This window comes from Pipistrellus hanaki (assembly GCF_964339955.1).
Source record: "Pipistrellus hanaki genome assembly, chromosome: 6".
NCBI classification, from domain to species: Eukaryota; Metazoa; Chordata; class Mammalia; order Chiroptera; family Vespertilionidae; genus Pipistrellus; species Pipistrellus hanaki.
In genome coordinates, this window is record NC_140508.1 from 83,376,958 (window position 1) to 83,402,375 (window position 25,418).

Sequence of the window (25,418 nt, forward strand, 5' to 3'; positions counted from 1 at the left end):
GGGGCAGCATGGCCCGAACAGCCCCTCTCCCCTTGCTCATCCCTCCATGGCCGCTGCTTTAGGAAGCTGCATCTTAGAGGGCCAGCCAGCCCCAGGCCTCAGGCCGCTGCCCATCCCAACGCCCCTACTGGTCAGTTTTTGGCTCTGAAACCTGTTTTCTCTGAGCCCCCAGATCCCAGCCCCGCCATTGACCAGCTGGGTGACTGGGGAAGTTGTTTAGCCTCTCTGGCCTCAGTGCTCTCATCTGTAAAATGGGGATAACCTCACAGAGTAACTGGAGGTGAAGGACGTGGCCATGGAGCACTGAGGACAAGCCCCGCTAGAGGAGGTGCCTGGTAAATGTGTAACTACATTGAGTAAGGTCATCAAAGAAAACGTCTGCAGGCAAGAATCTAAATCCCAGCAAAATATTTTGAGTAAAATTATGTACCAAATATTACATGGACATACTTGCACCAAAAAAAAAAAAAAAAAAAGTTTATGTAAAATTCAAATATAACTAGGTGTCATTCTGCGCCCACCCCCCCAAAAATCTGGCAACTCCACACTGAGGGGGCTTCACAGACCCCGGGCCTCCTTGTTCCCATCCCTTAGGTCAGGGCTCAGGGGCAAAGGCCCCTCCTTGGCTGTGTGCAGGGCTGTGGGGACAGAGCCAGCCAGAAAGCCCGCTTCCTGCCATATCCACCCTGTGCTTGCCTTGAGGCTAGAGCAAGATCTTCCTTCTTTTTTAAAATATATTTTATTGATTTTTTACAGAGAGGAAGGGAGAGAGATAGAGAGCTAGAGACGTCGATGAGAGAGAAACATTGACCAGCTGCCTCTTGCACACCCCCTACCGGGGATGTGCCCGCAACCAAGGTACATGCCCTTGATCGGAATCGAACCTGGGACCTTTCAGTCCACAGACCGACGCTCTACCACTGAGCCAAACTGGTTTCGGCAAGATCTTCCTTCTTCACTTTCCTGCTGGATCATTGATTTGATTACCCAATCTTTCCAGGGGACTGGTAATCCTCACCTCCCCCGCTACTCCAAAGGAACAAAGATACACAAACCAAATACATCAAGCACAGTTTTATAATAAGACCTGGCATTGATCGTTTCAATCCAACCCCACAACAACCCTAAAGGTCCAAGTCAGAATGACCCCTGTTCTATCTGATGAGGAAACTGAGGCTTGTGGAAGGTGGGGAAGCCATGTTTCTTCCCAGGTTACCACAGTCCTCTCCTCCCCGCCCCATTCTCCCCACCCTCTGGCCTCCAGGCCTGGGCTAGGGCTGAGCCACAGGGCAGATAAGCGGACCAACCACTTGAGTCACCATCATGCTCAGGTCTTCATTCCCAAACAGAACTCCCGAACACCCTCCCTGTAGGAGCCAGGGCCTACTTTCTCCGTTTCCCTCCTCTCCTATCTTAGCCCACAGATACGGGACCCCATTTGGAACATGAGGCCCGTGGACTGCACCAGCTGTGTCCGGAGGACCTGCCCTCGTGCTTCTGCGCCTGAGACTGGATCCTGAGAAGCCAGGTGTCAGCCCCTGGGCTGGGCGAGTCCTCCACTGCCGACCTGAGAAAGATCCTTGCGTGACTTGCAGACCAGACAAATAAACAGGAATTCTTGCAAGAAACCATTGTTAAGAACTTTGGTGTAAATGACCCAAGCATGGAGTTTTCCAGAGGGTGTGATCTGACTGTTCCGTTTCCCAGCCTCAGCTTTCCTGAGTGCACTTCGGTTGGATCTGGCTTCTGAGGCGGAGGGGTCCCGGACTATCATAGAGGCTAGTGTTCCAGCCGTGGCCATGGGACTGAGGGTCTAGCCCCGGCTCTGTTCTCACCGATGAGTAGCTTTGCAGCCTTCTGTTGGCTCTCATTAGGCTAACAGATCAATGCCAGTGTCTACCTAGCAACCAAGACAGTATGAGACAAAGGAGGCCACTTATGGCAAACACACACAAAACATTCAAACCCTGGCCCAATGGACTGTCCCTGGCTACCTGTACTCCTCTGTCCTTGGCCAAGGAGGCATCTACTGGGGCAGGCTTTGAGGTCACAAATGAAACCAAGACCCTTTCCTACTTATTCTGCATAAATCATCCCTCACCCTGGCCAGGTGGCTCGGTCAGTTGGAGCTTTGTCCAGTACACCAAAAGGTTGCGGGTTTGATCTCTGGTTGGGGCGTGTATGGGAGGCAACTGATAATCAATAAACATCTCTCTGGGTGAGGATTAAAAAAATAAATTATTCCTCTACCCAGTCTCAACACTAAAGGTCTACAAAGCCTATAATAAATCCTTACTTTAAAAATGGTAGAACTGTAAAGCCTTATCCAACAACTAGAGGCCCAGGGCATGAAATTCATGCATAGGTAGGGTCTCTAGGCCTGGCTGGGGATTAGGACCCATCTGTTGGGTGACCGGTGGGTTAATTGGGGGCCCCCTGCTTGGCTGGCCTGGGGCCTGTGAGCAGGGGGCAGCTCCTGTGTTGAGTGTATGCCTCCTGGGGGTCAGTGCACATCATAGTGACCGGTTGTTCCACTGGTCATTCTGCCGTTTGGTCCACTTGCATATTAGACTTTTATTATATAGGACTAGAGACCCGATGCATGAGATTCGTGCACTTGGGGACAGGGGGGCTGGGCCCAGCCTGTGCCCTCTTGCAGTCCAGGAGCCCTCGGGGGATGTCTGACTGATGGTTTAGGCCTGCTCCCCAAGGGAACGAGCCTAAGCGGTGAGTCAGACATCCTTAGCACTGTTGCAGAGAGGCTCCCGCCACACTATTGTGCTCGCCAGCTGTAAGCCCAGCTTCTGGCTGAGTGGTGCTCCCCCAGTGGGAGCACACTAACCACCAGGGGGCAGCTCCTATGTTGAGCGTCTGCCCCCTGGTGGTCAGTGCGTGTCATAGTGACCAGTTGTTCTGCCGTTTGGTCAATTTTCATATTACCCTTTTATTATGTCGGATGTCTCGCCATCCTTCAGGCTAGGTCATCCACCACCTATTGGTACTCAGTGGGGACCCAGCAAGGGAGAGGGAGGTCATCTCTTTTCTGTCTCACCGAGACGCCAGCACTTCCTGCCAGCCTTGTGGACAATTCCCGACAGACTTTCTGGGCCTGAGAAGCGACGCTTCCCAAAACGAAGGACTCTGAAATTCTCAATGAGCCAAAGAACTTCAGCTACTGAGGCATCCCTAAGTTTTACGGACCTGCTCCAACCCACAGGTCTGGTTGCACCCTTAAGTCCCAGCTGTGTGGTCCGAGGGGGACTTTGGGAATGGCGCTCAGTAAAGTGTGCCACGGAGGCATTCAGGCCCGAGTCCCAGAGGCTGTGCTGCGCCCCTTGCCGTGGCGTCTTTTAACCAGGTGCTCTGGCAGGTCCAGTCCACCCTCCTGAGTGAGTACTTAACAAGCCCGCCACAGGGTGCACCCAGGAAAGACTGATTCCCGTGTGCGGATGATTCCTTCAGAAAGTACCCAGGCAGCAAGAGACACCCACGTGCCACTGAAGTCCTCACGTACAAATTGGACTTTTCAAATTTTTTTTTTTTTTTTTTTAAATCCAGCATCAAGACCACAGACAATTTATTATGTAAGACACGGGGTGAGGAACGACCAAGGGGATTTATGGCTGTGAGCGACATGGAATTGGATGAAAAGGCTCGAGTTGGCTGAAATAAGTTTAAATTTGGCTTTTGCTCTTGATAACGTCAAAATAAGAAGAAAGCACGTATGCCTTACAGAGAAAAGAATCCACAAAGTGTCATTTTCATTTTGCAAACAGGGACACAACAGCAGTCAAATATCAGCCTAAACGCCGGGAGAGCAAACATACAGGCCCGGGAAGCGGTAACAAGGGGTTTCGCATGCCGGTGGGTTTCGAACGCAAATCCAGACCGAACCCTGTGACCCACGGGGGTTCTGCGCGGAACCCGGGAAGCAGCTTTTCCGTACAGAACAAGGACGACGACGAGGACGAGCCCCGGCTCTGCGGGATGTCTAGAATACTCATTTGCAGTAAGGCTTTCAAGATACATGAATTTTTATAGCATTTGTATTTTAAGGATTTAGGGCAAATACATTTTTTTTTTTCTACTTGATAAAAAGAAAATTAGTACTTAAAAGGTTCAAAAATATATTGATTGAGTGATTTTTTTTTTTACATAAATAAATTATATTGATTTTCAGGATTTAACAGCTGAAAAAACCCTTTCTGCTTCCACTGGAGGCAAAACTGAACAAAATGTTAGTTAAATAGAGAGAGCAGCATTTCTAAGAAATCTGTTGTCAGCATCACAGACCATCTGTGCTACAAAGATGTCATTAAATAGGACCTGTTCAATCACTGGGCTCTTTCTTCTTATAGATTTTCTGGTTTATAGCTTTGATTCACAAAACTGGGACTCCACTTTTTGAAAATACATTTGATTCTTTCCGGTCACGACTTAACAGACTTCTTTGAGATGCTCATTTTAACATTTACATAATTTATAATCCCAAATGTATAAAAGACAATGACAAAAGCATGATAAATAAATAATGCAAACTGAAATAGTTATGTCAAACTTTTGGACCTTCTGATAAATTAGCAAAACGGTAACAGAAAAAGTAAAAAATACAGTCAATTGTGACAACGAAAAGTGAAACTGGTACTAGTCACACTTCCAACATTTCCAATGGTCCTGCACCGCCCTGTGCCCCCCCGGAGTTCTGAGCTATGAGCTTATTTCAAGCCTCAGAGTGTGGCCTGTCAGGAGAGGGTAAGGTCATCGGAAGGTTTGGAACACGGATGGGAAGGCCAAAGGAAGCGGCTGAAGTGCTGCTCGCGCAGGAGGAAGGAAAAATAATGCTAATTTGCAACAGTCTCGACTAACGTGATGATTTGGAATCTGGGTCCAACTGTAAAATACAAAACCAAATGGAGAAAAAATGGAGAATAAAACTTTTCACAGTCGTTTTATAAAAGGTGGTACACACGTTTGGACAACCTCAGATGACTCCGACAGAAGGACCTAGGCAAGCGTGAAAGTGCTGAGTGACTGTTTTCCCGCAAGCTCCAGAAAGAGCCTGATTCTTGGTGGACGAAAGCACAAAAGAAAAACCCATCAGGCCCAGGGGTGGCGAGCGCGATTCTGGAGAACGGAGAAGGAGGGGAGGGAGTGGAGTGCTAGTCATGTGCTTGTGGGCGGTGTGCAGCTCCGTGGAGGGCGAGCCCCTCACCCACCCCCATCGCCAGCAATAACTCAAGGTGTGTACAGTGTCCTCACACTGAGACTCATCCTTTAACTCGGGAGAGAGCATCCGTGTATAAAACAATGCCTAGTCAGTACTTCTTCTTGCTGCAGGTGCTGAAAAACCATAAAGGGGGAAGTTAATTTATTACCGATAAGCATTTTGTCTTATAAAGAAATGAATATATGCATTTTCAATCATTAGTTATATATTTCTGTCTATACTACTCATTTAGTAATCATGATAAAATAGGGAAATATCTCAACTAAAAAATGTGCACCAGCACTTCCTTTTCCTGTGCTTTTTGGTTCCCCAATACATTCTTTCCCATCCAGCACAGCTCACGAAAAAGGAGCTGCTCTGTCTGTCCTTCGGCCCGGTAACAGTTAAGTCCCTGGACAGCCTTCTTATGCCATTTCTCCTCCTCAGATCCGTGGGAAACTTGGAAGAGAAGGGGGTAGGGCGTGTCACCAAGCACTGCGTTAACTCCGACTGCTGGAATGAACAACTGGGTGACAGAGGGAGAATTCTGTGCCTCCCACACTAGGTCGACAACACTCAGCTAATGAAGTGGCAAGACCCTGCAGCTATGACATCCGTTACCATGGTTCTCAGACAGGAATTAGGTGGGTTCATATCACTTATGGAAACACAGGTTCTTATGAAGGCGAAGGGAGGGAAGTAACAAACCTTTATGGGATAAGAAACTCACAAGTCACGTCATGAAATGAAAAAGTTCTAATTGGTGTCACTGCTGGAGTCTTTGAGGCCCCCGTCTCCGGCCTGGGCCGCATGTTCTCTGTCGGAGGGCACGGGTGCCCTGGATTCGGGGCAGTTCTGGTCGCTGCCCGGCTCCCTGTCCGGCCCGGGAGCAGGCTCCGGGTTGGGGTTCAGGTTATCCCCCTTTGTTTTCTTCTTCTTCCTCTTCTGGCTCTCCAGCCCCGCCATCTCAGAGTGTCTGGCCTGCTGCATGGCTGGCAGAGCCATGCCCATGCCAGGGGAGAGAAACATGGGTGGGTAGATGAGTCCAGGAGACACTCCTGGGATGAGAAATGGGTTAAAAGCCACAGGACTACTCGTCGTTATTGCAGGTTCGGACTGATCGGAATATGGGCTAGGGCCGGGCTTGTCTTCCGCAGACGCGTCCGTTTTTCCCTCACGGCTGCTCGGCTTGTCTTCTGCAGTCTGTTCGGTCGCCGAGGTGCCGCTTTTCGTTGTGCTTGACAGAGGCGCTGGTGCAGTCGAAGTGCAGGCAGTCGCCATGGGGGCGCTGAGGAGGCCCCCGACCCCGAACATCTGGGGCACGGCGGCCATCCCCGGCAGCATCATGGGCAGCATGCTCAGGGTGCTCTTGACCTCCTCACCTGTGGGCATGGCGGCGAAGCCGGCCGGGAACCCCACCAGCCCCGTGAGGGGGATGCCCGGCATATTCCTCATGTTCTGAAGTCCCACCAGGTCCATCCCAGCAATCAGTCCGTTCATGAAGAGTGGCCCCATTCTGGAGGGGGAGTCCGCCCCAAGGGCGGGAGTCTTCAGCAGCTCACTCCGAGGCCGCCGCCCCCTCCGCCGGGGGCCCGCGTCGCGAAGCACAGGCTCGGTCAGGGTGTGATTAAATTTGTTTTCTGGGAGGAACCCCTGGAGAGGGACAAAGAAACACAAGATGCGAAGGTTACTGGATGACGTGTGATCATCTGGCCCAGCTTGCGAAGGATCCCTGATGGCCCTGCCTCCTGCCTCATTGCACCTGAAGGCTTCCTCCCTCTGAGGCCGACACACGGCCTGTCACCACCAAGCGGTGCCATCAACATGCTCATTGCGCAAAAGCAGTGTCCACCCTGTGGAGAAGCCGACAGTGCTGGGAGCTAGAGACCAGTAGTAGACGCCCAGGTCTTAGTCAAGACTCTTGAAACAATTCTATTGATGTATAACTGGCATAACCTATTAGTTTTGGTTGTACAATGTAAAAACCATATGGAATACTGCAGGAATTTGCATGTTTTTTTTTTTTTTTTTAAATAGGTTTTTTATTGGTTCCTGAGAGAGATAAAGGGAGAGGGAGAGAGAGAAAAACAACGATATGAGAAACATGGATCAGCTGCCTCCTGCACACCCTATACCGGGGATGTAGCCCGCAACCCGGACATGTGCACCAACTGGGAATCGAACCTGCCACCTTTTGGTGCACTGGACTGTGTGTCATTCTTGTATAGGGGCCATGCTAATCTCCTCGGAATCATCCCAAGTGTAGTATATGTGCTACCAACGTGTACAGTCAAGACTTGTGGTTGCGACTCCTTGACAAGATCCCAACATTCGTCTTCCTCATGACTCAGGAAGATTTTTTCTTTAAAAAATTTTTTTAAAAAATAATGTTTTACAGATTTCAGAGAGGAAAGGAGAGGGAGATGGAGAGAGAGAGATAGAAACATCAGTATCCCTGACCAGTTTGGCTCAGTAGATAGAGTGTTGGCCTGTGGACTAAAAGGTCCCAATTTTGATTCTGATCAAGGGCATGTGCCTTGGTTGTGGGCACATACCCAGCAGGAGGTGTGCAGGAGGCAGCTGATTGGATGTTTCTCTCTCATCAATGTTCCTAACTCTCTATACTTCTTCCTTCCTCTCTGTAAAAAAATCAATAAAATATATTAACTAACAAACAAACAAACAAACAAACATTAGTGATGAAAGAGAATCATCGATCAGCTGCCTCCTGCCTGCTCCCTGCATGGAAATGTGCCCTGAATGGAAACTGAACCATAATCTCCTGGTTCATAGGTTGATTCTCAACCAACTGAGCCACACAGGCTGGGCACAGGAAGATTTTTCAATCAGCCGCAGAGTAGGCACCTGAAAGTGAAGTGTTTAATACATTACCCGGCCCACAGAAAGAAGTATTGTTAAAGAGACACTTGGCTGTGTGTGCCCCATTCCCCTCTGGATTGTGAGCTCCTGGAGGGCAATGATTCTCAGACACCTATGTATCTGCCCAGGAAATGAAAGCATTCTTGGCTATTACTGGGGAAATGCATCAAAAAGCAGCAGTACTCTGGTTTCCCTTTAGGAGACGATCTTCTTTCCTCTCCAGTGTTCTTACTTAGTGGAGAGCTCCAGAACTCAGCACTCCTCTCCACGTGGACTGTACTATGACTGTGCCTGGGACTTACAGCTATGCCTGCACACAGGTCACTGGCGCCACACATCTGGATGACCGAGCTACAGAGAATCAGAGAGGAGGACCTGCTATCTAATGTATCAGTGAGCGGCAGGCAGATGGCAGGGAGAAAGCACCCACCTACAGTGGGTTTGCTGCAGCCACATGCGCTCCTTCCTGTGACTGTGGCTCAGGAGCTCTGGGGGGAAATGATGCAGCCAGAACCTGCTGAGAACCTGCTCCCCCAGCGCAGCAGCTACAGAGAATTAAACCAACCACTGCCATTACAATGCAACCGACTCTGAATGTGTTTCAAAAAATGGCCAGAATGACCCCCATGCGCAGGGAGAAATGTTTTCCTCACGGAAAGGGCGACATTTCTTCCGGGACTCCTCTGAAATGCCTACACCCCTCTGGGTGATGCCTACGCCCCGTGCTCTTCACAGCGATCATTAGGCTCATCAAGGTGATGCATGGGCACAGTGTTAAGGCCTCAGTCCTCTTTGCTCAGGAGCATAAGGAACAGGCCTTCTCCTGTGGGTTCCTAGGGAGTCACCCATCATCCCTTTCTGAGCCACAGTGAGAGGAAGCAACTGTAACTACTCTGGTGTCTCCTCCTTGTGGTTCTTGTCACAAAGTGGGTGTTCTTTTACGACCTTCTCTCTTAAAAAAAAGTACTGATTTCAGGGAAGGAGAGGGAGAGGGAGAGGGAAAGAAACATCAATGATAAGAGAGAATCACTGATCTGCTGCCTCATGCACATCCCCTACTGGGGATCGAGCCCACAACCCGGGCACGTACTCTGACTGGGAATGGAACCATGACTTCCTGGTTCATAGGACAATGCTCAACCACAGCCATATCAGCTGGCTACAACCTTCTCTTTGATCACAGCAATGGTAAGGCTAAAAAATGTTCAGAGTGGCCTTGTGGGATCTGTGACCCTGGATTCGCCCTGGGATGCAGGCCACAGTTAGGGCTGGAGTGTGGACATGTGATAGGGTTAAGAAGCTCCTGAACTGGGCGGGAGGCAGGAGGGCTCAACAGTGAGGCTTCTCGACTGGCTTTCTATGACGCTGGGCTGCCTTTCCAGGATTCTCAGGCGCCTGTGTGAACGCCTTCCATTCCTGCAAGCCCACTGAGGCTCAGAGGCAGGGACCCAGTTGCTCTCCTCAGTGGAGCACTCGGAGCAAGAAAGGAGGGGCAGGTTTCACCAAGAGATAGCAGATGGACCAGAAAACTGTTAGGCCTGGTGAGTGTGGAGAAAGAAGTCAGAGCAGCTAAGAACATTGAAGGGCTGAGACCGGTGATCAGAGCAGTTAAGAAATCTCTTTACAAACTTCCCAAGGACACCTACTTTGAACTTTAATCGAGTTGCTCTTGCATTCCCATTTGGTTCACTGCCTCTCCTCTCCCTTAACTATCAAGTCAAATCCTTAGAAAACCCTACAGACCTTTGCTTAAGGGGCTGCTGTAGAGACAGGGTGTGCTAGTGACACCGAGTCAGGTTCTCCACGAGCCCTGAGTACACCCGTGTACGAGAAGAAACCGAGATGCAAGGGAGACTGGCTGCCAGGGTGTGGGGTGGGGGTGGGGGGTGGGGCGGGGTGGGGTAAGAGGAGCAGCAGCAGGAGTGCTGACGGCAGGTTAAATGAGTGCTTACCCACGTCAGGTACTGTGCTGAGGGCTCCATCTGCACTATTGCAATTAATCACCACACCGACCCCACGGATTAGTGCCGTTATCTGAGCCATTTTACAGGGCGTTTACGAATTCACAGACACGTGAGAAAACGTGCACTTGAATGTTTCCAAGTCCCCCCAAATAATGTTAAATTTGAAGTCCTACATCTGTTTCCCAACGAATATGAAAGAACAACCAGGTCACCATAAGCCAGACACAGAGCATTATGATGGTCATTTCTCAAAAGCTTCGGTTTAGGAGAGCAGAAACCTCTAATACTGTCGTGCGTGGTCCCCCTTCTTCCGTACAAAGTGAAGGGCAGGGATGTGCCGCTGGGGCAGTCGGTCAGGTCCGGCGGCCCCGAACCATACCACATTGTCTCACTCCGGGTCTGGGGTGCTGGTGGAACAATTCCTCAACTGAGGTAGCAGGACTTGATGGATTGGGGCCAGGCTACAAGCGCCATTTCTCGGGAGTGTGTCTTGAGCCCATTTAGGAAAACTGCCTCCTTCTGGACTCCACCACAGTCTCAGGCCCCTGCTGGGCACAGTACCTCAGCCCAGAGCACTGGCAGGGTAACCACAGCTCAACCACAAGGCTTTCCTGCAGCCCACCCACAGAAGAGCCAGAGAAAAGTGCTGGTGGCTCTCTCTCTCTCCTATGACTCTCCTGGGGAAGTCTTTCTGTGGGAAGCCAGCAAACCCAGAGCTCGGGGAATAGCGCCCCCCATCCATTTCCAAACAATCTGCTGTAAGCCGCACACTTGACTTTGAGCTCAACAGGGCACTCAGGACCAGCCAGGGCACTTAGGACAGCTGCATCCTGCGGGACCAGCGGCTCTCTGGCCCTGCCCACCGAGCTCACGTCGCACGCCCCAGGCACCAGGATGTCTGAAAATACCCCTTCCCAACCTTGTTCGGAACCCCTGATGCCAAGAGAACGCTGGCCCTTTCCGAACTGGGAACGTGCCAAGAAGGCCAGGCTGGCCACTCTCTCAGCCTGAGAGCAGCTGCAGTGAGGCCCAGGCCTGAGAGAACAATTCTCACCTACAGCACAGCCAGGGGCGCTGGCAGAGGAAGCGGCTCTCACCACTTCCTGTGGGAGGGAGAGGGCTTCAGCCACCCAGCTGCTGCCCACCCTCATCAGATGCCCCTCCCGGCAGCTCGGACCACACACAGCAGCGAGCAGAGAGGGGGGGGGGGGGGCGGCTTTGGCAGCGCTCCCTCCTGGTAATTACACCCTGGGAGCAGACCTGCTTCCCTTCCAGGGAGGCCTGGAGAGAGGGCAAGGAGAACGAGGAGGAGGCAGCCATGAGGCGGCAGCGGGCAGAGCTGCCTCTGCGGATGATTACAGGGCCTCCCCCCTCCCCCCCAGAAGCGCGTCTGTCTCAGCAGCACCTGGGAGCACTTACATACTCCCAAGCCTGCAGATCCCACCGCTAACGCTCCCTCCTGGGCAGAAGAGGTGGGAGCAAGCACCTCCCTGCTCCTCCCAGGAAGGTGAGCAGGTTCGGCCCGCAAATAGCCAGCCAGTGGCAAGAGACCTAACAACTAGATGCAGCCTAAGGATCCCAGTTTAAAAAATCCTACAAACGAGACAGAATAAAACAAAAGCTAGCTCTAAAAACATTCTGGAACAACTGAAAAAAATCTAAAAATGAACTAGATATTAATATTCACATGCGCAATAATGGAAATAGTTACATAGGAAAACGCTATTAGGAGATGCATGCTGAAGTGTTTAGGGGTGACGTGTCATGTCAAATGACCCAGTGAGAAACAAACAGCAAAACTATACCCACATGTGTGCATATAATGTGAAACAAATGTAACTTCTACACATATGAAATATATGAAGTATGTACGTGTACACACATACATTTAATGAGCAACCAGCGTGTACTGGGCCTTCCGACACTGAATCCCCCGCCTTACCGTGCACCGGTGAGCCACAGCCCACCGAGCAGCGAGAAGCCCTGTGGGAGGGGAGCCTGTCCTAGAAGGGTGGGGTCTCCCCTGGAGAGAGGAGGGCAGTGCACCAGAGGGCTCCTGCCCCAGGAGGAGCGGCGGGGACAGGGCTGAGAATGGGCCTTCTGGAGTCTAGCAGAGTGTCGCTGTCAGAGCCGGCTGGCACTGCCCGTGGGCAGGCCGTGGAGCCCTGAGCACCAGGTGGGAAAGTGCTTCCTGTTCTTGCTGAGCTGCGGGAAAGGGCCTCCGAGGCAGGGACTGTGTTTATTTAACGAAGCAGGGAAAGTGCATCTCTGGTAAGAGGCTGACTTGCAAGAACAGCTTAGAAATGGGTTTTCTGGCAAGGGGTCAGGGTCTGCAGGGAGCGATGAACATTAATTTCCAGAGAACATGAGGGAAACTGTCAGACATGGAGAAAGACATGAGAGGGCCAAGGGGAAACCACATGGTTTTTCTGACGAATCTCTAAACCAAGAGCTCTGAGTTACAACAAAGCAAGAACTGTGAGGTCTCCACGGGACCACACTGCTGAGTGCAGAGAGAGGGAGGCAGCATGGGGGCTGGAGAGAGACAGATGGGATAAGAACTGAAGCTGAATCAGCTCGCCCAGCACAAGCCGGTCTAAGGGGGCAGGAGGGACATTTTCTGAGGAGAGAACAAGAGAGTTGGAAAAAGGGCCTCTTTTCAACATGACAACCTTTCTAAGAGGCAGGCCAGAGGGACGGGCCAGGCCTCCCTCCCCGTGGCTGCAGTGGAGAGAGATGACAGAGCAGTTATGTTTGTCGAGTTGCAGGAGAGACGAGGAATCACCCAGGTGACAATCAGTAACAAGCTTGGAGAACATTCGGTAACAGCTTCTTTCCACACAGAGGAGGAAATGACTAGGGTGGGTGGTCTTTTGGAGCTAAAACAATAAATCACCTCCAGCAATCTCACGAAGGGAACTTGGATCCCAGCACGGCTGCACTGGCCGAGCTCTGAGAGGCACGCGGGAAGGCTGCGGCCAGGGGGACTCCCAGGAAGAGCAGGCCCCCGGGAGGGTCGTCAGAGGCTCCCCATTTGGGCAGAGCACACTTTTAGGGGGTTAATAACACATTTAGAAATGATTTTCCCAAGCGCAACGCCTTTTCAGGTTAAAATGATATTGCCGCCCTCTAGAGGTTATGCATTTTCTATTCCAAATTTGTTCTCATCTGTAAGCGATAATTAACTCATATTTGTTACACTAGAAGTATTTTGCAGATGTCTTTGAAGTCTCTTCCAGGCTCATGATTCTGTAATAGGAAAAGGGCCGAGCTTGGAGTCAGCTGTTTCTCATTGTCAGTGAGGACGGACTGGGAGGAAATGTCTTAAATGGTAGCCAGAGAAGCAAAGCTTAGAAAATGAAAATGTCCAATAATGAAGTTTGTTAAACACTGGAAACAGACTGCTGATGAGTTAAGGCATGTTTTCCCTGAACTCTACAAATAGGGGGGAAATATCAAGCTTTGGTAATGGGATAAATACATAAGTAAATTAAATGTTTTGCAAGTAAAGGTTGAGACAAATGACCACAGAGCCTACAGGTGCCCTGTGCTGCCCTTGTCCCCTGGGAACCGCCTGGGAAACCCGCTTCCCTGCGGAGCTCACTCTCTGAGCCTGCAAGGCTGGGCTCTGCAGGGACAGCCCCTCTTCCTTACCCTCAGTCCCGGCTCCTTGGGGGCAGCGGACACCCTCTCTTCCCCAATCAGAGAGTTGACGTCTAATTTCCCAGGTTCCTTACAGCGTGGCCTCCTCTGCTTTGGTTTGTCTGAAAAAGCCTAGGAGACAAATGGAAATCAACATTACAAAACGTTCTGTCACAGAGACTGAGGAGAGTGGGGCATGCCGACTGGGTTTGCTCCTTTCTCATTAATGGCCGGCTGCAAAGGACCCAGCCAGATCATGCTGAAGGAAGAGGCACCTGGCCCTTGCCTAGGCTCTCTTCTTGAATCAGCAGCAAGTTGGAAAACAGGCTGGGGAGGGGGGCTCCTGAACCCCCAGAATAGAACACCTGGGCACTGCCTGATCCCGAGCCCTTTCCTGGTCAGCACTTTCTCAGATTCTCTCCTCTGCTACCTACCCAGTAGCTCGCCTGTCCTTGAGGGTGTGCATCTGTGAATGTATTCCCTTTCTCTTCCTGTGAGCTCTCCACCTCCTTTTCTTATTAGCCAGATGCACCCAAAACACAGATGGTGGTGGGTAGATGAGCAAATAAGGAAAGAAAACCAGGAAAAGACATCTGTGCTCGGTAGCCCTCTCCTACAGATTTCTAATCGGAAAGATGTAGGGCTAAGGCAGTAAGGCAGGGGTCTTCAAACTACGGCCCGCGGGCCACATGCGGCCCGCAGAGGAGTCTGATCAGGCCCGCCAGGTTTTTTGGGCAGTGAGCGCAGCCAAGGTGTTACAGTAGGAATTAGTAGTTCATATAGCCCGGCCCTCCAGCTCTCTGAGGGACCGTGATCTGGCCCCCACTTTAAAAAGTTTGAGGACCCCTGCAGTAAGGGGACTTGAGGAAAAGTCCCAAAGCAAGAACTATGTAACTAAGAACAGACACACTCCTATAAAATGATCATGTATTAACTTGAAAGGAACACATGGGAACATTTCCATGAAGTGGCAGTGTTTATGCAACCTAATGATTTCTCTGTGAGCTTAAGATATTGTGTGGTAATTCCTGGGGAAAGGGGCCGAGCTTGGGCTGGTCGCCTTCATATTTTGTATGTCTATGTGGCATAGTGTTCTGACATGGGTTATAACTTTTTTCTTGATTTTAAAATGATGTCCTTAGTGGACAGAGATTTCTCCCAAACTTCCTGGTCTCCCTCAGCATACTCCTTATCAAAACAGCACCAAGCAGGCAGGAAGTAAACCAGCGATCCCAGGCAGCACCAAAAGCACTTACTGCTCCAAAGCCGGGGACGTCTAAGGAGTAGTCAGCCTGCTGCCTCAGCCAGTCGAGCAGACTTTTGCTGGGAATGGTCTTCTCAGCCTGGCTACCGGCTGCTGGGGCCGGTTCCGGGGCCGAAGGGGCGGGCACTGGCCCTTCAGGGAGTGAGGTGCTCAGAGAGGCCTGCCCTGAGTCTTCATGGACTTCCTGAATGAAGGGAAAGTAAGCATGTGAAGTCAGTCATGCCAGAATGAAAACCAGTTTCTAGAAGGAAAATGTGTAAGTTGTTCTTCGAATCTTTCGGTCTATTTCCACCTGGACATTACTCTGCTGGATGCTCAAGGAAGAACCATACACACTACTTACCCACACGGTTGCCACTGCCTGCGAGGGCTGTTCCCTCCCCCTGAATCCGCCTCTCCCTGTCTTGTCTACTTGGTAAACGTTAAGTCCATCCTATCTGCTCAGGTTCAGGGTCACCTCCCGTGTCACCATCACTGGCAGTCCCCACGGGCGGTGCCAGGCAACACTGGCCACTCCTGCCCTGTTCCCCATACACCCTTCGCAGGGTTCCCACGCTTCACTGCAATCTGCTTACCTGTTTCTCCCTTTATAGTTCCAATACCTCTTTTACTCATCTCTGTATTCCCAATGCCTATACTTGGGTCTGCTGATAAAGTACAAGGTCAATGCTAAATAAATGTTTGCTTCGTAAATTTAAAAAATGCTCTCAAGGGGAAAATTTCATCAGTCATTCCATTGGAATCTCACCATCATTACAGAGAAACTATGGCTTTGCACCTCTGAAAAATTAGGCAGCCACCCCAAAAGCTTGTAGGGTTGGGCAGGGAAAGAACCTGCCACGTCAGCTTCCCAAATTATACAAAGTCTAAGAGGAAGACACATCTCAAACAATATACCTTAGCAATAGGCTGCTTGGCGAATAGAGAAAGAAGTCCTTGGCTTGGTCCCCTGGTCTGCCACTTACTAGCCGGACAATCTTAGGCTAATTATTTCATGCTTGTGAGCTTCAGTTTTCTCATCTATAAAATGGGAATGATACCACCACCTCCACAGGGTTGTTGTAAGGATCACACAGGACAATCATGTAAAACCCTGAACACAGTGCCTGGCACACAGTAAGTACTCAACAAATAAGAAAATAAGAAAACATGAAATGTGATCCCTGTTTTGTACCTCAAAAATCAATAAATGGGAAAAACCAAAATATAAAGAGAAGTCAGTTGTCTTTGACACAGTAAACAAAGTCTAAGGGGTCTCTCTCTCAGCTGCTGAACCTTTTCCGTTGTTTACGATGACCTCCTGTGAGTTTAGAACGTCTTAGTGTGATCTCAGTGACTCCTCACAGTGGCCCTCTGGGGGAGATGCTGTGGCCCCACTTTACGGGGGAGCAGAGTGAGGTGGTGATGTGCCTCATGCTGACCAGAAAGTGAGGCAGGAGAGCGATGACCAACCTGCAGAAGCCCTACTCCTGATCCTTCCTCCAATCCCCGCTCCTGGAAAGCCACTAACCTGGAGCTACTGGCCACAGACTCTACCCTGCTGGCTCCCTTTGCTCACTCACCACCAGGGGCTCTTCCGAGACACCCGAGGCTTTGGGTTGTTTCTATCTGAAATGGCAAGGCCTCCTGGCTTATTTTCCCAGGATGCCTGCAGATGAAAGGCTCTTGGTGGATTAATACCATCTATTTCCAGGAAAAACTGAGGGTAACTTACTATGAAGACATAAGGAAAATAAGCAGGACAACTGAAAAAGGGAGAAAAGAGCCACAAACCAAAGAGCTTTGTGTCTGAGAAGAAGGGCTTATTGCTCTGTGTAGAAAGGACAACGTTTCTATCGAAGGCCTCGTATACCCACCAGGATTCCTGCCTGAAGCGTCTGCTCCTTCAGAAAGATGAGGTCCATCCCTCCTTCCGCGTGTTTCCGCCGCCCTCTCCGCCTCCTCGCCGCAGCGTCGTCTCTTCGGAGGCTCCCGTTGACAATCTGCCCGGTCACCGGGTGGATCAGGCCAGCTTGCAGAATCCCAGACAAGTCCATGCCAAGGGCTCCTTGAAGCGAACTGATAGCCCCGATCTTAGGGGTGCTGGCACTCACTGGGAAAGGGGACGTGGCTCCGGGGGACCCCTCAGACGTGCAGGAGAGGTCTATTGCTGACTCCCCGTGCCAGCCATTGAGGACGAGGGGGGGGTGCCCGTGGGCGGCAGAGAACTGCTCCAGGTTCCGCGCCTTTGCGTCCCGCTCCACCTCAAACTCGAAAGGATGTCTGTGCTTCTGGTCATCCTTTGCGAACACTGGAGCCAAGAAGCTGTCCTGTGGACACACACAGGGCTGAATGCTAGCCGTTTCCTCAGGCCCGATTATGATTTCTAATCATCTTCTAGCTCAAGCCTTCTCAAACTTTAGTACCAAGATTCTACCTCAGTGGGCCTAAGAGTCTGCATTTCTAACAAGTTGCCATATGCTCGAACGCTGTTTGTCTATGACCTACACTTGGAGTTGCAAGATTTTAATTTAGGGAATCTCAACTTCAGTTGTACATCAGGATCAACTGGGAAGTTTAAAAGAAATTCCCATACTCAGTCCACACACACCAATTAAATCATAACCAGCAGCTCTTCAAGGTTCCCAGTGGATTCCAATGTGCAGGCAAGAGTGAGGGTCAGTGTACTCATTAGTGTACCTACAATTTAACCTTGAGTTTTAAGTTTGAAGTTATAAAAATAAAACTCATTCCTGCTTTGATTTTCCTAATTTCTATCAGCTGCCACTCTTCCTCAGTGCTCCCTGTGTTGAACACACTAATCCATTCATGCCCCCTTCCTCCTATGCCTGCCAATCTCCTCGCCTTTCTTTGTAGTAACTCTGCCACTGACCTCGTCTAGAACCTCACCTCTTCTGCGGCTCCTCCGTGCCTCCAGCTGCCCCTCTTTCCTGACCTCAGCTCCTGTGAGCCTGCACACCACTCCAGCTGACCTGCAAAACCCTGCCTTCATCACGCGTTTCCCTGCTCTAAAACTTGTAACGGCTCTTCGCTGCCTGCAGGATAAAAATCCAGATTCTTTAATTAACACTAATGGTTGTACCAACCCCCCCACAAAAAAGCCCTGTCCGTTCAGGAAATGGGTTGAATGGATGACTCAGCCAAGAAGTGCAAAGTGTCCCCCGCTCTGTTTCACGGCCAACACCATTCCGCGGCCTCACCTTCTGGATGCGGGCCACCAGCGCCGCACCGTTGCTGAAGCTGTGCTCCGACGCTTCCGGCTCCGAGAGGCTGCTCCGAGAGCCGGCGGCGCTGGGTAGCACAGGGGCGGGCAGCGTGCCCGAGGGCTCGTACGGCTGGCTGGAGGGCCACTTCCCGTTCAGCACGACGTGGCAGATGTTATCTAGGCGGTTGATTATTACTCGATCCTGTAAAAAAAAAAAAAAAAAAAAAAAAAAAAAGACAAAATCTCTGAGGAATAAGTACCAAGTTACCCAAGTTTGAAAAGTCCCCCGAGATCAAGTTTTCTAACCAGAATGACCTGATTAAAAAGGAGCGCACACTTTATAATCCTTAAAGTTCATCGTCTGGACAATAAAGATCGAAGCCACAGTTGCTGTAAATATGAAGACAACGTTTTTGTCTTATGGTCTAATTAGTCAAGTGCATATACCTTCGGTGTTCAAATGTTACAATGCCAATACCTTTTACAGATATTAACCGTTTCTCTGAATCTGTTACTCAGAAACACTCTGGAAGGGAAATATAAAGAACTGAGAGCAGAGAACGGCCGGAAGGAGAGGGAGCGCGGGGAGAGACCTTTGGCCACTCGGAGAAGGAGTAGAGGGTTTTCTCCTGCAGCAGCTGAGCGATGGTGGGGGCCCGCGCCTCCTGCGGGTCATCTCCGACGTCGCCTGTGAAGCCTGACGTCGAGCTCTTGCTCTCCTCCTCGGAGTACTTCCCTGGGTAATCTGGGAAGAGAGTTAAAAACATTTAGATACTTGGGAGACAGAGTAATCTGAAAGGTCAGGATATCTGATTTCTTTAAATTAGCCTATTCTGCGTCATTTTAAGTGGAACATTGATTACCATACATAGAAGTATCTCCGGAAGAACCACACAGGTTAAACTAAAGGCAGATGCCGCTCGAGGGCCACCCATACACGTCATGAGGAGAGTTGCATCCACACCTCAACAAAAACAAGGAGACAGAAGAAAAGGAATGTTCTCCTGTGTATATACCCAAGAGTGAGATGAGTGAATGACAAGAGAGGCTTTCATTTGGGGAAGTGGATAAGAGGAAATCAAACAATGTAATCCATAGTTGCATTTGAAGGGACAGTCTATGAAATGCAACACAGTAAGAAGTTGATGTTCTGTTTTGTTAATCCTCACCTGAGGATATTTTTTTCCCATTGATTTTTTAGAGAAAATGAAAGGAAGGAGAAAGAGAGAGGGAGAGAGAGAGAGAGAGGCAGAGAGGGAGAGAGAGGGAGAGAGGGAGGGAGAGAGAGAGAAAGAGAGAGAGAGAGAGAGAGAGGGAGAGAGAAAGAAACATCGATTGGTTGCCTCCCACATGTGCCCCAACAGGGCCAGGGACATGCCTGCAACTGAGGTACATATCCTTGACAGGAATCAAACCCTGGACCCTTCAGTCTGTGGGGCCAACACTCTATCCACTGAGCCAAACTGGCTAGGGCAAGAGGCTGTTAATGAAAAGGATGAAAAGTCATAAAACCTACTACAAAGGTAAACACACGGTTCATGTGAAAAATGATGCATAGGAACCTAGAACATTTAAATTACTTCACTGATACAAAGAAATGGAAATGCAACTTATTCTTTCAAGCTTCAGTGGATCTTTAAAGATCCACTTACCAGGAAGGACAGGGAGTGAATAAGAGGGGGTCAAAATGCCCCAGGCAGAAGTTGTGAACCTCTCTTCCTGGTGAAATGATAAGGAATGTGTATCCTCTGATAGGTACAGATTTCACTTTTTTTAAAATTTATTTTTCAATTACAGTTTACACTCAATAATATTTTATACTAATTTCAGATGTACAATGTGGTCAGACAGTCACATACTTTACAGAGTGGTCTCCCCAATATTTCAAGTGCCCACGTGGCACCATAGAGTTCATTTTTGACTCTTGGGGAGCTGGAGAGACCCTTACCATGAGCAGGGCCTTGCTAGGCCAGGGGATTCAAGGATACACAAGAGAGACGTGGCCTTGGCCTGCAAGGATCGTACAGTTTCATGGGGAAAGAAAGGAAAACAGCAAATAAAACCACCACCACAGCAATGATAAACAAATAACTCCAATTATGAGCCATGGGGAGTGCTAGAAAGGGAGAGAAACGGGGCATGCTGGCAGGGGAAGGCTGGGGAGAGGGCATCCCACAGGCGAGAGCTCTCAAGAAGATGAGGCAAAGGGGAGGGTGCTCTGGGCACGCGGAGGAACTGGGAGACACCCAGGGAAAGGCACAGGAGGAGGCTGGAGGGGCAGGCTCTTCCAGGCCATGCTGAGTTCCGTAGGCCAGGAAAGTAAATGCTATTTTTACTCTAGATCCTGTGGGGAGCACCAATGAAAGGTGTTAAGCAGAGGAAATGGATTTAAGTTTTCAGAAAAAGCAAAATGATGTGTGAGAGAAAATCCTGGAGAAGGAGCCAGAAGATCCGGGAACTGGCCCAATAGCCATGCCAAAGGCTGCTCCTTCAGCTGTGGAATTCCAGTCTCAGAAACGGGCTAACCCTCCCTGCCCCACCTACTCCACATCACACACTTCTGAGGGCCCCTTCCGAGGGCTGCGGAAGCAGTTTTAAAAGCATCGTGCAAAGAACTTTCATCCATGAATATGTGTAAGCTTATCAAGTTCACTGCCCCTTCCATCACAGCAAGGGTGCCACTGTCTTACCGCCCCCCCCCCCCCCCTCCAGCCGCTGGCGGCTTATACAGAACTCAGCAAGGCGGCCACTGCCACCAAAGGACATCAGTCAGTGCACGCAGCTCTCCTCTAAACCATACTCGTCTTTACCCTGCACTTGTCTGACTGCCTGGGTTTCAAAAATCAAAGTCGGTTGTATAAATCACACTGTCCTTCGTGGCTGGGGTGAGGAGGGTTGGCAGGTCACAGATTGGCTCCTCTGAGTCATCTGGGGCCACAAGCCACTTTCAGCTCAGCTCCTCCGTCCTTATCCTAGCTATTGTGCCAATTTTAATTTGTGTTCAGAAGACTTCCCAAGATAATCACATCACAGTAACTAAAACTAAAGACTGGGAAATCCCTGCAAGGCATGAAAAATCTCAGGGGCATCTAGATTCTTAATATTTTAGAATTCCTTCTAATTTGAACTCTCATCTAAGATTCTTTATTTAAAAAAAGATCAAGTATGTCTGCATATTTGTTGAGTTACTTATAATTTTAGTTTAATTTCTGTTGAGTTACTAAAAGGACTCTGCTGAGTTATAATGCCCCAACATTAGGTCACAGGGTTTTAACAATGAATGAATGAACAGTACTATCTTTCTTCACCTAAATAAAGATCGCATTTGTATTTTTGTGCCTTAAAAAATTCCATCTATATTAAGCTGCAGATTCCTGAGGTTCCCCGGCTGTTCTGTTCTACTTAGTTTGAAATGCCCTATCTAGTGGAATAGCCAATTATTCTCCTTGATGCCTCCTCCAGCATCTACCGGATAAAAAGCACACAGGCTATGCTCCAATCACATGGCTGATGCAGTCAAGGTGCTATGATCATCTACATCCCTCCTTGCTTTTCTGGAATGACCAGAGTTAAGCTCCTGTCTCATTTTCAGACCAAGGCACGGGACCCTCAGTTTTAAACACATGGTGAGTGCCGGTAGACCTGTTTCAGAAGACGTAAAACTTTTAGCTCACTCCCACTCCCTCCCCCTCCATGTCATGTGAGAACCGGCTCATCCAAAATACCACAAGATCCCCGTACTGTACCTTGACTATGGCAGTTGCCGTCTCTGTCATAGTCATCTTTACTCTCGAAATCCATGTCTTCTGCCTTGAGCTCACTTCCTTCCAGAGGATACGCAGGGAACCCTGTCTTCCCGTCCGCACTTTCTTTCCAAGGCTCTTTCACGAGCTCGTGCTTCGCTTTAAACGGCTCCAATGGAGTGGCCGTGAGCTCACCCTCCATGGTGATGTTATTAGTTTTGCTTTTGTACAAGTCTGGGCTAGGACCCATGGGCTTCTCCACTTCAAAGTCATCCCTGTCCAGGCCGCGTGCCCACCGCTCCAGGTGCTTGCAGTGGCACTGGCAGGCCGCTTGGGGAAAAGGCCCCTGGCTCCCGGCGCCCAGGCGGCCCTTCTGGGCGTCCTCTGCAGGGAAGGCTCGGGCGTTCTCTCCCGGAGGGCCAGCGGTGGGCTCGCTCAGCGGCAGGACCTCTGGCCTCCCCCTCCCGCCTGCTGCCACATCCAAGCTGTCCTCCTCGTTTTCCTCCTCTTCCTCCTCCTCCTCCTCGCTGTGGTTCTGACTCAGTATCAAATCAGTTTCTAAACTCTTGTTTTCTAGTAGATCGATTAGTTGCTGCTCCGAGGGTAGGGTTCTTTTGGAGTCACAGACACTAAGGTTACACATATCGACAAACCCGCTTTCATTTCCTTGATCCAAGGAAGGGGAAGCCGAGAACTTGGCTTCCAGCTGCCCGACACTTTCAGGCCTCTGCTTGGCCTCGCTGCAGCACAGCTCCTCGTCTCTTGCACGAGACAACAACAAATGTTTTCCATTTTTAATGTTCATCTGAGCCACTCCTGCTTCCAAACTCTCCATAAGCGAGGGGCCTGCAGCCACTTCTGCCTTGTGGCCACCGGGCCGGCAGTTCGCGCCTCTGCTTGCCGAGATGCCAAGAGCATCTGCTCTGGACTCTGTGCTGGTATGCGGGCTCTCCTGAAAAGAGGCCGGCCCTCGGCCGAGCCCCTTCTTACCATACATCATGCTCTCCAAGGACTCGGGCAGCAGACTCTCCTCGTGGGTGAGGGAGATGACATCCTGAACTTTAGAAATGAAGTTCTCACACGTGATGTCCGATAAGCTGCTCTCAGGCGGACCAAGATGATCATCCCTCCCTTCTATCTGTCCTAGATTCTCAGGTTCAGTTTCAAGGGACTCCGAAGTCCTGCTCATTTGCGTGTATGGAGGAGATTCGTAGAGTTTGGAGTTGGACTGGTAAAGGCAGTAGAGGCTCTCCGGAGCCGGGGGGTCGGGCCTTTTATGCTGGGCGTAGTTTCTGTAGGCGTCCAGGAAGGACAGCTGCGGGTCAGTCATGACGTAATAGTCAGTGCGATTCAGCCCGTGCTTGGCGGTGCCGATGAGCAGGTCCCGATCGTGCTTCCCGCACTCCCACCACACTGGGAGGTAGAGGCTGGGCCTGCAGAGCTGGAGGCGTTCGTGCAGCTGGGGGCACGTCAGCACCTGCTCCCGGACCTTCCGTAACAGTTCAATGCGGTACAGAGTTCTTGCAGCCCGTTCCTCGGTGATGGGTTCAACACAGATGGTGGGATCGGGGGGACCTGGGGAGGTGAACAAAGAGCCCATCACTTCAGGGAGCCCTTGGTCACCCGCTGCCCACCCGAGTCCCTGCTCTCTGGTCTCACAGGTTGGCTCCCTAGTCCCGCAGCACGGCAGTCTCGGTGTGTGCGCCCCTGTCCAAATGAAAAGCTAAAAGAGAACGGGAGGTTTTCTATGAAACAGGACAGACTCAGCAAGGGTTAGAGAAGAGCACAAAAACTTCAGTTCTGGAAGTAAGATTAGTTCCCTTGCAGTAAGCATGTGTTATGTGCCCTCAACACTAGGTGCTTTACACACGTTAGCTCTCACAGAAAGTCTAAGATATACAAGCATCATCCTGTTTTAAGGTTGAGGACACATGTTTAGATAAGCTAACTTGCTCAAGGTAGCAGAACCAGGACTCTAATCCAGGTCTTGTCAGTGCGATGCCAAGGTCCAGCTCTTCCCGCTCATGTGAAAACACAGTAAGCATGCCACTCGGGGGCAAGCGTTGGGACCTCTGTGCCTGCTGCCTACAGCCCAGCACCCACACTGGGGAGGCTCAATGTGTGTTTTAGCTTCCCTAAAATACAGTCACGTGGCCCAGAACAAGTCTATCTACAAGGATGAGGGTGAAGAGGACTCTGGAGGAGCTGCTGCAAATAATTCCAAGCAGGAAGACATTTCTCAGAAGAGGCCTCTATTAGACCAGGAGGTGTTAAACGACAGCCACTTCCTTTCTCTAGCTACAAGTCAACACATGAGAAAACGAAGTTAAGATTTCATCGGAGGAAGGTGCAAAGCTCACAGCAGGATATATATCGATGAGACTTACAAAAATAAAACTATACTTTGGAAAAGGTGATTAATAGTAGTCTCAATATTTCTGTGAGGTTTTAATTTGAATTTCTATTTTTGTTGGAGTTATATCATTTTGGGAGAGAGATTTTACTTTATGAGGGTGGACCTAATTTGGAATTCATAAATTTGTAAAAAACCACTTGTTTTCTCCTGAAACCTTCAGGTAGACTCCACTTTTATAATTATACCTAAAATAATTCTGAACCTGGAAATTCAAGCATGTTCTTTCCTTGTTCCATCTGCGCTACCATGACAGAGTTTTCTCACCGCTGTCTTTCCACGGGGGCAGACGGCAGACATGCCGGCACATGGCCACAAAACTATAAAAATAGTGTTCCAGGCTCTCATCCGACTTCTTGTCCAGACGAGAAATGATGCGGAACTGCGTCCAGTTGAAGGTTTTCTTTTCTTGATCATAAACCACGCCAAAGGAAGACACTGTTCTGTAGAAGTCGGCTTGCTCCCTCCTCGTCCACCTGAGATTTAATCAGAAAGGGTAAGTACACATATGTAATACCTTAATCAATAAAGAAAAAAAAGTTTTTTTTAAAGTGACCAAGGGCATATATCAGATGTTCTTTTAGCAGCAAAGGGAACAGTGCCAGCTCATCTGTGTCCATTAGTTATGTTTATATGCATGCATACAAGTCTTTTGGTTGATTTCTCCCCAATACCCCCACCTTCCCCTACCTTCCCTCTGAGGTTTGATAGTCTGATCGATGCTTCTCTGTCTCTGGATCGGTTTTTGTTCATCAGTTTATGTTGTTCATTATATTCCACAAATGAGTGAGATCATGTGATATTTATCTTTCTCTGACTGACTTATTTCACTTAGCATAATACTCTCCAGGTCCATCCATGCTGTTTTCCTTTTTACAGCAGCGTAGTACTCCAATGTGTAGATGTACCACAGTTTTCTAATCCTCTCATCTGCTGATGGGCACTGTTTCCAAATCTCAGCTATGGTGAATTGTGCTGCTACGAACATAGAGGTGCATATATCTTTTCTGACTGGTGTTTCTAGACCCTGTGTCACTTTTATCCAGCATGGTGTTTTTAAGCCCCAATCCCAGAGACTGGGGTCCCATTTAGGAAAGAGGG

The 25,418-nt window shown here is 49.8% G+C and overlaps 1 protein-coding gene across 2 annotated transcripts in view; it reads right to left on the minus strand.

Annotated features, from left to right (window-relative positions):
* Positions 1-3,659: 3,659 nt before the first annotated feature.
* Positions 3,660-25,418, minus strand: part of CHD6 (chromodomain helicase DNA binding protein 6) — a 145,402-nt gene continuing 123,643 nt past the window's right edge. For both annotated transcript variants that reach the window (XM_084887512.1, XM_084887511.1), the window contains 8 exons: positions 24,585-24,793; positions 21,908-23,479; positions 18,755-18,906; positions 18,157-18,363; positions 16,813-17,265; positions 14,949-15,140; positions 13,705-13,824; positions 3,660-6,859 (listed from right to left, as the gene is read on the minus strand). In XM_084887512.1, the coding sequence (XP_084743638.1) occupies positions 5,963-6,859; positions 13,705-13,824; positions 14,949-15,140; positions 16,813-17,265; positions 18,157-18,363; positions 18,755-18,906; positions 21,908-23,479; positions 24,585-24,793 (3,802 nt within the window). In that variant the 3' untranslated portion in view covers positions 3,660-5,962. The remainder of the gene's footprint in view (positions 6,860-13,704; positions 13,825-14,948; positions 15,141-16,812; positions 17,266-18,156; positions 18,364-18,754; positions 18,907-21,907; positions 23,480-24,584; positions 24,794-25,418) is intronic.